The sequence below is a fragment of the Elephantulus edwardii genome, unplaced genomic scaffold, assembly GCF_000299155.1.
Source record: "Elephantulus edwardii isolate Elephantulus edwardi_28Jun2011 unplaced genomic scaffold, EleEdw1.0 scaffold00038, whole genome shotgun sequence".
Classification (NCBI taxonomy): Eukaryota; Metazoa; Chordata; class Mammalia; order Macroscelidea; family Macroscelididae; genus Elephantulus; species Elephantulus edwardii.
Window position 1 is genome coordinate 15,368,216 of NW_006399788.1, and position 16,780 is coordinate 15,384,995.

The window sequence follows — 16,780 nt, forward strand, 5'->3', positions numbered from 1 at the left end:
TAGCATCTGGTGGGTTTAAACCAAGCGCCTTTAGGATTGTAGCACAGCTTCTTGTCACTAGGCCACCAGAACTCCCCTTGTGTTCAGCTTTTTGAGGAACCACCAAACTGTTTTCTACAGTAGGCGTACTAGCAGTGAATTGCAATTCAGTTTCTGCACAATCTCCCCAACATTATTTTAAATCATTACCAATCTAACACATATAAGATGGTGTCTGACTGTAGTTTTCATTTGCATCTCTGGAAGGATCTCAGGTGGTATAGTCTCGAGGGAGTAGTGCAGCTAACCCAAAGGTGGTCCCTGTCTGGCAGTTCAAATCCACTAGTGACTCCTTAAGAGGAAGATGGACAATCTCCTCCCATGCATTTACAGCTCTGAAAACACTCTAGAAGGTCAGCTAGGAGTCACTTCTAACTTGACGGCCATGAGTCTTTTCATTTAATGGCTGATGAAGGCACCCTGGTAGAAGAGTGGTTAAGCTTCTAGCTATTATCCAAAATATCAAACACTAAAGCTGCTCTGTAAGAGAAAGATGTGGCAGTCAGCCTCTGTCAAGAGTTAAGACCTTAAAAACCCTGTGGAGCAGTTCTACTTTTTATCCTACAGGATTGCTGTGAGTTGAAATTGACTCAATGATAGTGGGTTTCATTTGGTAATGAAATGAAATGAGCGTCTCTGTTCATGTGCTTGCAAGTCACTTGGATATCCTCTTTAGTCAAATGTCTGATCAGATTCTTTACTAAGCTTTTGAATAGTTGATCCTTTTTGTTTTTAACTTGTAGAAATATCTTATATAAATTGGGTATTATACTCTTACTGGATGTGTGGTTCCCAAATAGTTCTCCCAATCAGTAAGTTGTTTTTACATTTTAAATAACGTATTGAACTAAGTATATCATTTTTTGCCAGGTTCCATTAATCTGCTTTGTCATTGTTATCAGCCGTCAAGTCACTTGTGATTCATAGCAACCCTATGTACAACAGCTCTGAACCCTCCTCTATCCTGGGCAACCTTATCATCTCTGACACACCTATCCCCACTACTGCAGTCCCTTAGTCAATCCATCTCATCGAAAATTTTCCTCTCCTGTGCTGTCCCTCCACTCTCCCAAACATGATGTTCCTCTCGAAGGACCAGTCCCTCCTTGCAGCATGCCCCAAGTATGTCAGACGAAGCTTCAGAATCCTTGACTCCAAGGAGCAGCCTAGCTTCACCCTCTCTAGGACAGGCCTGTTTGTTCTCCTTGCAGTCCATGTTATATTCAACACTCTTCTCCAGCACCACAGCTCAAAAGCATCAATTCTCCTTCCATCAACCCTACTCATTGTACAGCTTTCTGATGGATAGTACATAATTGCAAAGATGATGGCCTGGATCGGATGCACCTTAGTCTCCAGACTGACATCGTTGCTCTTCAGTACTCTGGAGAGGTCTCTGACAACAGACTTTCCCAATACAATTCGTCTTTTGATTTCCTTCTTGGCTGCTGGTATTACTGTAGTTTTTTTAAGTCTTAAAATGGAACAAGATATTTTGCTATTAACCTTTAAAATCTTATGTTTTAAAACTCTAAGTTTATTTTATAATACAAATTATTGGCATTTTCTCCCACCAGCTTCTCCCGAGTCCATTGTCTATCCTATTTTCAGTGCATCTTCAGTCAATACGAAAAGGTAGGAATTGTGAATTGTTCTTTTTTTAATGTCCACAATAAATTTGAATAATTTTTACATCCTTTTCACCCTGCATCTTAAATATTAATACTTGATCAACCTTAAATAACTTAAGAAACTTTTTAAATATGTGAGTCTTCTCTCTCATTCTTGAGGGGTTTTTTTGCTTTGCCAAGGGACTATTTAGAATAAGAGTTGAAATCAGATTCTTTCATAAAAACTTATCAGGGAGCAACCTTTGTGGACTTAATAAGTAATAATGTTGTTAAGTGCCGTTGAGTCGCAGGCAACTCATAGCAACCCTATGAAGGAAAGTCCTCAGTGCTTGAGTGCCTTTCATCCACTCTCCAGGTTCATAGGTTTCCGGAGGCAAGCTATTATGGAAGTGGACGCCACTCCTCCTTCCAAGCCTGTTTTAATCGGGGAACTCCACCCCACTCTGTGTCTGCATTGGGTAACCAGCCATTAACCCATTTGACACATCAGTGTCACAGTGTTCAGCCTCACAGCAACCACAAGTGATGCAGTACGGTACCTTGTACACCAGGGCTATATGACCTAGAGGAATGTCTGAACAAAAACAATGAAAGACAGGCCCGAGGGCCGCGGATTAAAAGTCACCCATCTTTGGCTTGGTAGCATCGCTTTCTGTCCACTGGGCCAGCTGATCTCTATCTCTATGTTGATATTATTGTTGCTAAGTGCTGTCGAGTCGCAGGCGACTCATAGTGACCCTATGAAAGAGAGTCCTTCGACGCTTGGGTGCCTTTCATCCTCTCTCCAGGTACATAGGGTTTCCGGAGGCAAGCTAATAAGTAATAATAGTTGCTAAAATTATTTTACAGTGCCTAGCACATAATCTGTTGTTTTTATTGATTTTCTCTCACTTACTCCTCACAGCAGAGAACCTTGGTGGCATAGTTGATAGGAGCGTTGTGCTGCTAGCACAAAAGCAGAGCCCCTGGCGGTTGAAATCCACCTGTGAGTAGCTCTGCAGGAGAAAGATGAGCAATCCCTTCCCATGCGCTTTAACGCCTCACAAAACCTGCTGGACAGTCAGCTATGAGTTAGTTCTGACGCAGCAGCAGTGAGTGAGTGAATCCTCACAAGCCTATATTTTCAGATGTAAATTAGCCAAGGTTACTGTAAAAGCAATATGATGGGCATAGAGGAGGCAGTGTCTAGTCATCACTACCTTCAGAAGGGGAAGGAATCCCCACCAACAACGTAACGCTGGCTCCCATGAGGTCAGACATGCCCTCTACACTTCATACCTTCTATCGCCACCAACCTTTCCTCCAAAACCACTCACTTCTCTCCTGGGCTCAATGGATCATTGACTTGTTGAGCCCAGTAGAGAATTGACAATGGCCAAAAAAAACTCACAGACAATACTCATGATTATGGGGCTTATTAGGTTAAGTAACAGGTTATAATCCTGGGAACACTTGGTACAAATTCTTTGATCAGGAAAACCTCTTTTCAGCCATACTCTAAGGTAAGCAGGACTCTCTATGAACTTTGGTAGTGTGGCCTTAGCCTTTGTCCTGCTCAGGCAAGTGTTAGAACCTTCTTTTAGCTCACTAAGTACATGACACCCCTATTCTGCCAAAAAGCCTAGGCCCAGAGACACTTAGCTCTGGCTGCACTGGGTTTATCTCTGGTTCTCCATCGCCTCTACTGCTACCACTACCACTGCTGCCATGCTACGCTTTCACCTTCTCGCTAGTGTTAGTTATCTGTCTCTGGTCTGTACAGGAAATTGATGTCCAAAGTATATGTTGCAGTTTCTGATTCTTCATTGATGATAGTGGGATTCCTGTTTTTCATCTGTGAGCCAGCTCAATTTAAAACTGGCAGGATGATAAAACTGATCAATCCCCACATTAGCATTCTGTTGTCTTGTGCTGTCAGGTTGGAACCAACTCATAGCTGACCCTCCAGCAGGCTTTCAGAGGCTGTAAATTGCAGGGAGGAAATTGCCCATCTTTCTCCTGCAGAGCAGCTGGTGAATGTGTGGGTTGGCAGTCCAGCTCCTTATCCAGTAGGCCACCAGAGCTCCCTTAGATCCTGCACACCTTATTAGCAAATTCTCAGTCAGTGGGATTTTCCTTTTATCTATATTAACAAACTATCTAGTCTTCTTAATGGATAACATTCACATAGTTCTTTTCAGCCATGTGATGAAAGTAACAAAGACTGGCCGGAAAAGACATATTAAATAATTTCTGCAACCCACTTACACAGCTAATGAATGGCACAACCAAAATTAAAGTCCATGACAATACAATATAATATAGACTTGGTAGACAGCATTGCCTTCTCTGGGATGATAATGGACCTTTGGTGGCATAGTCCATAAGGAGTTGTACTGTTACCCAAAGACCACGCCTTTCTGGCAGTTCAAATTCACCAGCAGTTCCGAGGACAATCTCCTCTGTGATTTACACACTCAGAAACCCAGTGGAAGGTCAGCTATGTGTCAGTTCTGACTTGATAGCTATGAGAAAGGTATATGATAGCAGTAATAATTAATATTTAATTAGTTCTTCCAACCCCATGATAGACTGTTCTAACCAGAAGTTCTAACCAGAGAATTAAGTAACTTACAGTAGTTTAGTACTACTTTAAATCACAGCTAGATTGCTATTCAATTCAAAGCCAAGACTGGGGGTGGTGGTGGTGGTGGTGGTGGTGGCAGTGTTTTGTCATTGTTTGATGCCATGAAATTGTGGGATCCATGTAGAATGAAACACTGTCCTGTCCTGCACTCTTTACAATTGCTTTTGTGTATGAGCCCTTTGTTTGTGCACTCATTGTATCAGTCCATCTAGTTGAAGATCTTCCTCTTTTGTTATGGGTCTTCTATTTTACCAGTTCTGTGCCATCCTTATCTCAAACCATTGTTTGGCCTCCTTGCTCATGGGCTGCAGGTACTGCAGTGGGTGGCACAGTGGAGAAAAAAATTTGTCACATGCAAGTCACTAACAGTTGCGAGATGCTCTGCTTTTAGTTTCATCTAATTCTGAAAATTTTTAAAATTATTATATAAATTGGAGAAATTATAGTTGCATTGTTGATATTTTAATTGTTATAAAACAAAATATCTATGAAAGGTTCCATGAAAAACACCAATCAACTTCGTAAACTTTCAAATCACAGTAAAATACATATATATACATTTTCTTAACTTTCTGTTTCAAGATCTCTCTCTGAAGAGCAAACTTCTGTGGAATCCATCATGTCTAATAACTTGAAACAAACAAGCACAGTGAAAAGTAACAGAGATACAAATAAAGAAATAAAAGACCAGTTCATCATTGTGAGTAAATTAAAATTCTGTTTGTTCCTCCCAAACATAGAACTTAAATTCTTACATGTTTTCTAGACATTGTTAGCATGGCTTGTAGACATTGAGTTTTGTAAATGTCAGCTCTGTTAATATTTAAAGTTGGTTATTCAGTAGACTTTAATAGTGTTGAACAATTCTTGTATTTTAATAGAATGCTAATGAATGTTTTCTTTCTATATAAGGATTGTTATGTGCCATCTAGTTGCTTGCTACCATAGCAACCCTATGTACAAGTGCCCTAAACTCTGCTCTATGCTGTCCCGACCTTATTGTCTCTGACACACCTACTCTCATTACCCCAGTCACTGAATCAACCCATCTTATTGAGGGTCTTCCTCTCCTGTGCTGTCCCTCCTCCCTCCCAAACATGATGTCCCTCTCCAGGGACTGGTCCCATGTAACATGTCCAAAGTATGTCAGACAAAGCTTCAGGGTCTTTGTCTCCAAGAAGCAGCCTGGTTTCACCTTCTCCAAGACAAATCTATTTGTTCTAGCAGTCCATGGTATATTCAATACTCTTCTCCAGCACCATAGCTCAAATGCATTAGATCAACAAAATATTTAGTGAGAACAACTGTATTGTTTTTGACCTAGGCTTGGCATGTTATAGCTGTGGACCGATTTTAACCTATAATTTGTGAGATACAAATGTTTTTACTTTTTCAAAAGGTTGAAAGAGGAGGAATAAGAACATGCTATAAAGTGCTTAGGGCCCACAAAAAATGGATGTTTACTATCTCACTCTTTAAAGAAAAATATTCATATGACCTTTTATTATTGTTTAGAACCTGGTATTTTTGATACCAGTGAGCAGTATTTTTTTTTAAGAGCAGTAATTTTTAAATAGAATGGGAATTACTGGCCATAGCTTCAACCATTAGTGAATATGTTAATCACAAACTTATCTATACTTTTCCTGAACTTTTATTATCTATCTATTTTTTACCAATTCTTGGTGCAAAGGATTTTAATATTTTTAGCCATTTAACCAAAGAATATTCTATAATGGTGATGTTATTAGCCACTGTTGAATCCACTTTGACTTGTGATAACCCCTTGTGTACAGAGTAGTACTGCTCTATAATGTACTCAAAGCTGTAACCTTGTAGGGGCAGATTGCCTTCCTACACTGAGTCAGCCTTTGGATGGATTTGAACCATCAATTCTTAGCCACCTTTCCAAGCCTGATGTCCTTTCTAGCAACATGTCTGAAATATGTGAGATGAAGCTTTACCATCCTTGCCTCCAAGAAGCGCTCTGGTTCTTCAAGATATATCTTTTGACATAATACTGAGTATTACTGTTGCTGTTGAGTATAGAATTCCTAATTTTTATCCCACTTTTTTTATATAAGGCTTTTTAGGTCTTATATAAGAAATTTATCAAACAACAAATGCTGGTGAGGTTGCAGAGAAACTGGAACTGTTGGTGGGAGTGTAAAATGGTGCAACTACTATGGAAGGCTGTATGGTGCTCTCTCAAAAAGTTGCAAATAGAAATACCATTTGACCCAGCAATTCCACTAATGGGAATATAGCCTAAAGACACCATAACCGCCATCCAAACAGATATATGCACACTCATGTTTATTGTGGCTTTGTTCACAATAGCAAAGAGTTGGAAACAACCCAATTGCCCATCAACAAACAAATGGATAGAGAATCTGTGGCATATTGACACAATGGAATACTATACTGCATTGAAAAACAAGGAACTCATGAAATATTATACAAAATGGGTGACCCTGGAGGACATTATGCTGAGTGAAATATCTTAGTCACAAGACAAATACTACATAGTGCCACTGTTGTAAAACAGAACTGATAGGGGAGTTGGGGGGAAACTAAGAAAAGAGGGGATAAATTGAAACGGACAAGGGAGAGAACTGTGTAAAAGGAATATATGATTAGGTATTGGTGTGCCAAGAGTCCAGAATAAAAGCTGCATAGAAAATTGGTTTTGAGGGGGCCTGTATGACAATGAAAGAACTTTTTTTCTAAAGAAAAAATTAACTGAGGGGAAGGGGGCAGGGAGGAAAATGTACAACAATAAATCAATGGAAAATTAAGTTCTTTAAAACTTACAATAAAGTATCAATTAAAATTTTAAAAAATTTATAAAGATGTGTTATTCATCTTGGGTGTAATTGTTATAGTTTTATTCTTTATTAGAACTGTTAAGTCAAACTAAAGAATTTTGATATTACAACATCCATTTAAAGAAACGTTTGTTTCTTTTATCCATTTATTTAATATTTAAATCTCAATTCCCAGTCCACTTTATTTTAGAGGAGCTTGAGAAAGACATCCATTTAATATTTTATTTGAGCAAGCAAAAAAGAAAATGACAAAATTGGCATTTCAATTAATCATTTATGTGGCCTTGATATAGCAGTATTTGTGATGTGTTTAGATGGTCTTTTTCTTCTTCCCAATTACAGGATGCAGGTCAGAAAAATTTTGGGGCCACTATGTGTAAGTCTTGTGGCATGATCTATAGTGCTTCCAATCCCGAAGATGGAGTGCAGCATATTCAGTATCACCACAGATTTCTGGAGGGAATCAAATATACAGTAAGTCAAAAGATAGACTTTCAGTTTGTTCTAAAAGTAAAACTTTTAAAGATTGATTTCTGTTAAAATTGACAGATCTAGCAGTCAAGATGAAAGCTTCAAAGACTGGAGATTTCCTCACCCTACTTTAATTTTGATTTTTAAATACAGTTGTGGTTTTGTGTGTGTCTTTTGTTTTGGTTTTTTTAAAAAAAAAAAAGACAACACAAAACAGCCCTTTCTATCACTGTGCCTAGCTTTTGCTTCTTGAAAGGTAGGAGTCCCACCCCTTTGTGAAGCATCTTTCTAATAAGAAAAGTTCCCTGATTAAAACAAGTTTGGAAGCAGGAGTGGCATGCACTTCCACAATAGCTTGCCTCTAGAAACCCTATGTACCTGGAGAAAGGACGAAAGTTATACAGGAGGTTTCCAGTACTTTCGTTCATAGGGTTGCTATGAGTTGCCTGTGACTCAATGGCACTTAACAACAACAACATCATTAGCTTTATGATTGTACTTATTACTCAAATGTTGTTGTTTTTTTCTCCTAGTCTATGAAATGAGCCTCCTTACTGGTATCTTGTAGATACTTTATTAAAATATAGGTCCAACATGATTCTGTATGCATAAGAGTGCAAGAGATGATATGTATTGTAATTTAATATCTTCATACATGGTCAAGTCTAAGGTATAAGTAAAATTCCACCATCTGCTCCTATTACATTTAAAACAAAATCCAAACTCCTTATTGTCACCAACAAAGGCTTCATAATCTGACTTCAACTCACCTCATCTCATGGGGAATTCTAGCTTTAACTGTAAGCTTTGGCCCTTAAAGCAAATCAAGAGCTTTTATTAGGCATGGGAACTACATATATTGGGTTGATTTCTTTTAATTGATGGAAACATTACTGATTTATAGTAATCTGTGTATATTTTGTGTATTAATTTTGTATTGCAGGTATCCTTTCCCTATCTGTTTTTAGGACTTAAATTTGGCTTTGATAAGGCAATACTTTCACATGGTTCAAATTCACAAAGTGCAGATATGTATCTAATGTAAAGTATTTTCCATTCTACCCTCTTTGTCTTTCCATCGAGGCATCAGTTCCCTTCCCTGAAACTATATATGGGTACTCATTACCCTTCCAAATAAATTTATCAAGTTGTACTTAACTCTGCTTATCTTACCTCTTCCCTATGCATACCATTTTTTTTTCTGCATGCCTGTACTCTTACATGACTTTTCCTTTTTTGATTATAGATTATGTACTTGTATACCTATAAGATACCAGCTCCTTGAGAGCAGGCACTTTATTTCAGCCATCTTTTATTTACCTTCTCACCTTCCGTTGTTTTGTGCCATCAAGTCAGGACCAACCCATAGCTGACTCTCCAAAAAGTTTTCAGAAGCAGTAAGTTGTACGGAGGAGATTTCCCATCTTCTGATAGATTTGAAATGTGCCACCTTCCTTTAGCTGGACTGAATTATTTTTTTATATCAGTCTTTGCTCAGCTTTTTCTTCTATACAGCTCAAGTTATTTAATATCCTATTCTCTTTCTTTCTTTCTTCACAATTTAAGCTACTGTTTTTATTTGTTCCCCACCCCTTTGGCAGGGCTGGAAGAAAGAACGTGTAGTAGCTGAGTTTTGGGATGGAAAAATTTTGATGGTCCTGCCACATGATCCAAATTATGCTATCAGAAAGGTGCGGAACATTACCTCTTTAAACCTTGGGCTTTTTCCCCCAGATCACCAAGAGATCAACATATGCTGACATGTAAAAGTATCTTTATAACTCAAATATTGTATATCTAAGGATAACTATTATAGCATTTTATATGAAACTACTTAGAGTTGTAGGACAAATACAGCAATGTTAAGTTGGAGAGACTGAAGTCTCTGTAGTTTATTTTTTACTAACCTATTTGCTAAAAATATACTAAACTTTTTCACTGTTGAGAATGTAGTACTTTAGAGCTTCTTATGTTGGCAATGTTTCTATTTCTTAGATTGGGGTTTTAGTCACCTTGAAAGACGAATTTAAACTATAGCAGCCATTCCTACTTCTGTTTCCCAGGAGTCTGAATTTATTTATGCTGGAAATAATCTTTAAAATTGATCTTAAAGTCCTCTTGCCAAAATGATATTTACGTGGGTGTGTGTTTGTTTATTTGTACTTTTTAAAAAACAAATTCACATGTTGTTGTTTAATGTCATTAGGTAGAAGATGTCCAAGAACTTGTTGATAATGAATTGGGATTTCATCAAGTTATTTCCGGATGTCCAAACAAAACCAAGACTTTACTTTTTATATCTGATGAAAAGAAAGTAGTTGGGTGTTTAATTGCAGAGCCCATCAAACAGGTATATTTGTCCTTTAAATTATTAGCATAATTTTTGACCAAAATAGTTAAACCTCAGTTTTCATTTAAGAGAACTAGTATTAGTGACTTTTTTTCCCAGCTAAAGTACCCTTGACCACACAAATACTTGAATTTACTTCTGCTTTGTTTGATGTTTTACCTTATATAACCAAGATAATTAAGTCCATTTGTCATTTCTGTATGTTGTTGATTGCCTTTAAGTCGAGCACAACTCATAGTAACCCTATGGGCAGTGTTCTGGAATGGTGGTCCATATTCTAGATAGACTAAGTGTCATCTGCTACTTGGTTTTGAACAGAAATTTTGTAAGAAAATAGCCATGCTAAAAAAAAATATAGCATGCGTATTCATTTGCATACAGTCTCGGTGATTTTTATGCTACAGTGGAATTAAGTAGGTAAAACAGATCCCATGGCACATGAAGCCTAAAATATTTACTACGTTGCCCTTTACCAAAAATGTTTGCCAATCTCTATAGAATATAGAGATGTAGTTTATACTCTCAACAAGCTTACAAAAGCATTACTAGCTAGAAGGAATTATAGTTCAAATAAGTTATGTGTTGAGTTTAACCAGAAAAGAGATGGTTTGAACCTGCCCGCATCAGCACAAGAGAAAGCTGACTGTGCTTCTGCTGAACTTTACAGCCTCAGAAACCTCCTGCAGGACTGCCGTGGGTCACATTCGACTATGGAGATGAGTTTGGTCACCCTCTATGTTATTAACACATACATATCTTTTACATTTTAAAAAATACTTGACCTCAATAGGTCATTAAATGATCCTAACATCTGTTGTATACATTTTTTCAAATACCTATCTTTTTCCTGCCCCTAATTTCTGTCGTCTTTATTTCTCCTTCCTATGCTTTTTCCTATCTTGTATATTCATGTAAAATGCTTCAGCCCCTCTGGGAAAAGTTCTACCATTTCTTTAAAAATGAAACACGTGTTTACTATATAACCTACTACCCAGACTCCCAGGTGTTAATCAGTGAAAATTTTTGTCCTTACAAAACCCTGTACATGTATAGCCATTTTATATGTAATAGGTATAATCCAAAAACATAATAAATAAATGGTTAAGCTAGACTACTACTCAGCTGTTAAAAAAAGTAAACTATTGATGCACGAAACAACTAAGAATGACTCTTAAAGGCATTATGCTTAGTGAGAAAAGAGCCAATTTCAAATGGCTACCTCCTGTAATATTTCGATGTGTAACATTTAGAAATTACAGAAATGGAGAATAGATTAATGGTTGCTAGAGGTGATGGAGAAAGAGAGTAGGCATGACAAAGGAGCAGCATGACAGAGCTTTGTGGCAATAGTAGTTCTGTGTCCTGATTGTAACTGTGGTTACACAAATCTACACCTGGCAGAAATGACATAGAACTATATATGCACATTATACCAGTGTTAATTTTCTGGTAAGATGCTGTTCTCAAAAATGTAACTATTGGGAGAAACTAAATGAATGGTACAGAGGTCTTCTCTACTATTCTTTTAACTTCTCATGAATCATTGTTGTTGTTTGTTGTGTACCGTAGAGTCAGAACCGACCTATAACTAACTGATCCTTCGGTGGGTTTTCAGGGGCAGTTAATTACACAGGAGGAGATTGCCCATCCTTCTCCCACAGAGCTGTTGGTGGCCTTGAACTGCCTGCCTTCTGGATTGCAGCACAGCTTCTTGCCATTAGGCCACCAGAGCTTCCTTATGAATCTATAATTTTTTAAATTACTACGAATTAGAGATATACCAGTCAAATAACTATCAATGATAGGTCAAAAAGTTCTTTTAAGATTTCACGTAAACATTTTGGAATAGAGAAAATAGAAGTTTTATTTATTAAGCATCTGATTAAAAATTCTTTTTATTGAGGTCATTTTACAGTGTTATAGACTGAGCCTGAATGTGATAGCTTCTGACCACTGGTATTCTTTAAGCATTGTGTGGCTGTAAATGGACAATAATTATTTTAAAATACATTTGGTCGAATTATAAGATTAATTTTAGATATTAAGTTTTGTTTAAGGAATGCTTTTTTAAAAGAAATGTAAATTCATTTGTACTCTAAATGTTTCTGTGTCATGGTAGGCTTTTCGCGTCCTGTCTGAACCAGTTGGTCCACAAGTCCCAAGCTCTAAAGAATGTCACAGGGCTTGGCAGTGTTCAGATGTACCACAGCCTGCACTCTGTGGAATAAGCAGACTCTGGGTCTTCAGACTGAAGAGAAGAAAGCGCATTGCAAGACGACTAGTAGATACTCTCAGGTAAAAATAAAGTGGGTCTAGATCCAGGTTAGCTTTCCTGGATCCCCTCCCACCTCGTGAACCATAGAAAATGATGGTGATAAGACATAATCATCCAAATACCACCAGACGAAATCAAGCTGAGCAAGTGGTGGCACTGAAAAAAATTCTAGATATATCCAGTCTAGGATACAACATTCCAATCTTAAATGATTCTAGCCCAGTACTTTTTAAACAACCCATAATGAAGGACTAGTTAGATGCCACAGACCAACCAACAGTTTATAAAATAAAATTAATTACCTGAAGGAAAAAAGAAAACAAATTCCCCAGTTTTTTATCCTTAACAGAAAAATTATTTCACTAAATGCAGCCAATACAAAATAAAGGGAATTAAAGAAATTGTATGTTTTGACTGTGTGTAATTAGATAATGAACAGACTTCTTATAATTCATAATTTTTCTTCAGTTATGATTAACCTAAGTAATCCAGTCTACAGAATAGGAGAAAATACTTGCAAATCATTTATCTAATACCTAGCATATGTAAAGAACTCTTTTAATACAACAATAAATAGACATATACCTCATTGTAAAATAGGCAAAGGATTTGAATAAGACCGTTTTTTCCAAGGATTATATATGGTTATAAAAAAGAGCAAGGGCAACAGGGCGATGGCTATATTGGACCTCTCCTAACTCCACAAAGGGGAACTGTCCACACCAACACAATACCAGTTCCTGTCCACACCAACACAATACCAGTTCCTGTGAGGTCATATATGTCTTCTGCACTTCTGTACCTATTTCTACTAATTCCAACACTAGTCTTACTGCTCTACTGGGTCCAGAATCCGTTGGAATAGCTCACAGGACACACAGAAACATACTCATGATTTTAGGATTTACTAGGGAAGTCATAAGGCTTCAGGTTAGTAGCAGAATACAATCACTCAGTCAGGACAGCTGCTGAAATGTGCTCACAGACCCCTCAGCCTTTCAGCTTTAGGCCAGTGTTACAAAACTCTTAGTCCTGCTAATTATGGTGCCCACGGTAGTCCTCCAGCAAAGGCTCGTACCTCTGGTTCCACGGGAGAACAGTCCCAAGGTGAATTCTGTCACATCGGGTCTCTGGTTCTCGGCTGATGGTCCTGTAGACCCCAGTCAGGATGGCATAGAAACCTTTGGCCCCAAAGGATGCGTACTCTGCATTCTCTGCTCTTTTTTGGTGATGAGATTCCTAAAGCCTACTGCTGAATCTGTTCAATTTAGTGGCAAGACTAGCCATTCTTCTTGATGATAAGCTAACACATCCTATACACTTTTCCACCAAGCCACATGGTAAAGTCAATGGCTAGGAAAACCATTTTAAATAATAAACCTTTCTAACACCACAATGGTCAGTACATTGTTGTTACATGCTGTTGAGTTGCCTGTGACTCATAGTGACTCTGCAAAACAGCTCTGAACCCTGCTCTATCCTGAGCCAACCTCACCATCTCCAACACACCTACCCCCACCCCTCCAGTCACTGAGTCAATCCATCTCATCGAGTGTCTTCTCCAGCGCTGCCCCTCCACCCTCCCAAACATAATGTCTCTCTCCAAGGACTGGTCTGTCCTTGCAACATGTCCAAAATATGTCAGACAGAGCTTCAGAATCCTTGCTTCCAGGGAGCAGCCTGGTCTCACCCTCTATTACATTATTAGCATTAATAAAATTAGCTGTAAAGGAAATGCCAGTGAAAACCTCAATGCTACAGCACATCACACACACTAACCTAAAAACCACACTCATTGAGTCAACAACTCTTTGTGAAAATAAGATGGAGTAGAACTGTCCCCTTTTGTTCCCAAAGCTATATAAGCTTTAAAGCACAGACTGCCATGGCCCTCTCCCAGAGAGTGGTTGAGGGGTTTGATTGCTGCCCTCTGGGTTAGCAACTCAGTGCTTGACCCCTTCACTGCCAAGATACCAAGATCACAAGGTGATCCAGTCCTGGGCCAGGATTCCAGTCACCCACACATGCCTTCAAAAGAGCTATCAGTGACAAAAATGTAGTGTCTATAGAGTTTTCATTTAATAGTTATTTAAGTAGTTCTATTTTCTGGCTAGTTTGCACTTTCTGAGTATACCTTGCAGTTGAGAATAATATAGATGCTGGTTTAAACTGGTAATTAAGTTTTAATTTTCTGTGGTTTTTAGTATCTCCATGCATTACTTAGACATATGGTTACTAAATTGCTTTAGCCCCAGCAAAATTTTTTCCATTATCTGAGTGTTCTCATTTTTGAAATATCAAGAGATTTCTGTCTCCAACAAGCCATTCTAATCACTTTATCACTTACGAAAAATTATTTTAAGTAAGTTAAGATTCTATATTTAGATTTCAAATGTAGACTTAAAGTTAACTATTATGCTAATATTTAATTGGCAGAAGAGAGATCTTCCATGCAGTTTATAGCCTCTGAAAACCCACTGAAAGGTCAGCTGTCAGAAGCTGGTTCAATTGTTAATTGATATGTTGTTCTTTTTTTTTTTTAGGAATTGCTTCATGTTTGGCTGTTTTCTTAGCACTGATGAAATTGCATTTTCTGACCCAACACCAGATGGCAAATTATTTGCAACCAAGTACTGTAATACCCCTAATTTCCTTGTCTACAATTTCAATGGTTAAAGCCAATTTCAATTCTAAAACTCTGTGGATAAGTAATACCAGATAGTCCATAACAATATTAACAAACAACAAACCCCCACTTCTTCCCTTACAGTTTTGTTCTTTATAAATTGAGAAGCTAGGGATTTTTTTCAGAGATTATGTGGAGATTCAAACAATGGAAACATCTTCGGGCGCTATATACAAAGAGTCCTTAATTGTGAAATGTTGTAGCTGTAACTTTGCCCATTGACAAAGCAAAGTGGTTTCCTCTAGAAATGTTGTCAGTTATTTTTATGAAGAATTCTTTTGGACCACAGATATTCTCATGCATCACCACAAACAAACAAAAAATAAACCCAGATAAATAACTTTCTTGTCGAGTTTTTAAGCTCTGGAATTGTAAATATGTTCCTAACATTTGGCTATAAGAATTCAATTTGAATGTATTTAGGAAGTGCTTTGAGTTTCCATCTTGTAACAAGATAAGGAAATAGGTAAGGCAAGCTATCCATATCCTTTTGTGTAAAATAGTATCCTGTGGCTTAAGGTTTAAATCTTAAAATTATTCAAATGCACATCTGTTATTTCATTAAACTGCATAATTAGACTATTTTCATTACATTCATCATTTTTATGTAACAATTCTAATTTGCTTATTTTGTGAACCTAATGCTATTAATCAATGTCATTATCAAAATGCATGCCCAGTGAATTAGATGGTTCATTCATTTGCTTTCATTTTAATTTTTGCTGATTTAAAAATACTCCTTAATTCTTAGACATCTGGCAAATGCCCTGACAAAATGTATAGTTGACTACCAAGGTTAGTAAATATCTCAGACTACAGAGGCATATTATGTAAATAAGCCTAAATGTGTACATATTTTTCTAGTATAATTCTTAATTATTTTGAAAAAGCTTATTCAGATTTTTATTCTAATAAATCACTTACTGCTGAATGGTAGTACAACTCCTAAAATAGTTCAATTCTGTTTTCAAGTTTATAACTACAGTCCACTCATTTGCAGTCTTCTTGGCTTTCATGTTAATATGATTTCAAAATAAACAAGCCCAGGTTCTAAAGAGCATATTGAAATCTATGTTCTTAAATACTCATTTAATGGTATGTTCTATGCTGCTATTTTTCAAAATTGTTTATTTTATTTAAAAAATTTTATTAACATTATTTTGTTTATTCAATGTTTTCCTGATTAAACAATTAAAATTCTTTTTAATAGTCCCTATTCTCAATGATTTCTTTCCTAAATTCTTTGTGGTTACAAGAATGATACATGCTTTGTAAAATATTCTGAAACTAAAGAAACAGTATGCCAAGAAACTTCCTCCTAATCTGACTTTACCGTTACTTTAATATTTTTGCTCCATTTTACTTCACTTGGTATGTCTTAGACATATTGTATTTCAAAGTTTGTTTTCCTTAAATGTTGTGCTAGGTGCCATCAAGTGTGACTCATAGTGATGCTATGAACTACAGATCTGAACCCTGCCCTGTCCTATGCCATCCTGATTATTTCAGACATACTCGGGCCCATTGCAGCAGTTACTGTGTCACTCCATCTAGTTAAGGGTATTCTCTTTCACTGACCTTTCCAAGCACGATTTCTCTCTCCAAGGAATATCCTCTCCTAACAACATGCTCGAAGTGTGCGAGATGAAGCCCTGTCATTTTTGCCTCTTTGCATTTTCTCTATGGCATTTATCTATTAGGTACCATCACATGTACACTCAGAGTGTCCTTATGTAAAACAGAAGGAAACGTTACCCGGGTCTGCAGCATCCTCACAATCATTGCTATATATGAGCCCATTGTTGCAGTTACTGTCAATTCATCTTGTGGAGGGTCTTCCTTCCCCGCTTCATCCCCAACCCTCTACGTTATCA

General features: G+C 37.3%; 1 protein-coding gene across 1 annotated transcript in view; it reads left to right on the plus strand.

Moving 5' to 3' along the window:
• ESCO2 (establishment of sister chromatid cohesion N-acetyltransferase 2) overlaps window positions 1-14,896 on the plus strand; it is a 25,325-nt gene extending 10,429 nt beyond the window's left edge. Inside the window, exons 5-11 of the mRNA XM_006884927.1 lie at window positions 1,617-1,674; window positions 4,879-4,996; window positions 7,467-7,598; window positions 9,197-9,286; window positions 9,802-9,945; window positions 12,065-12,240; window positions 14,764-14,896. Coding sequence (XP_006884989.1) covers window positions 1,617-1,674; window positions 4,879-4,996; window positions 7,467-7,598; window positions 9,197-9,286; window positions 9,802-9,945; window positions 12,065-12,240; window positions 14,764-14,896 — 851 coding nt within the window. The remainder of the gene's footprint in view (window positions 1-1,616; window positions 1,675-4,878; window positions 4,997-7,466; window positions 7,599-9,196; window positions 9,287-9,801; window positions 9,946-12,064; window positions 12,241-14,763) is intronic.
• Window positions 14,897-16,780: the final 1,884 nt, after the last annotated feature.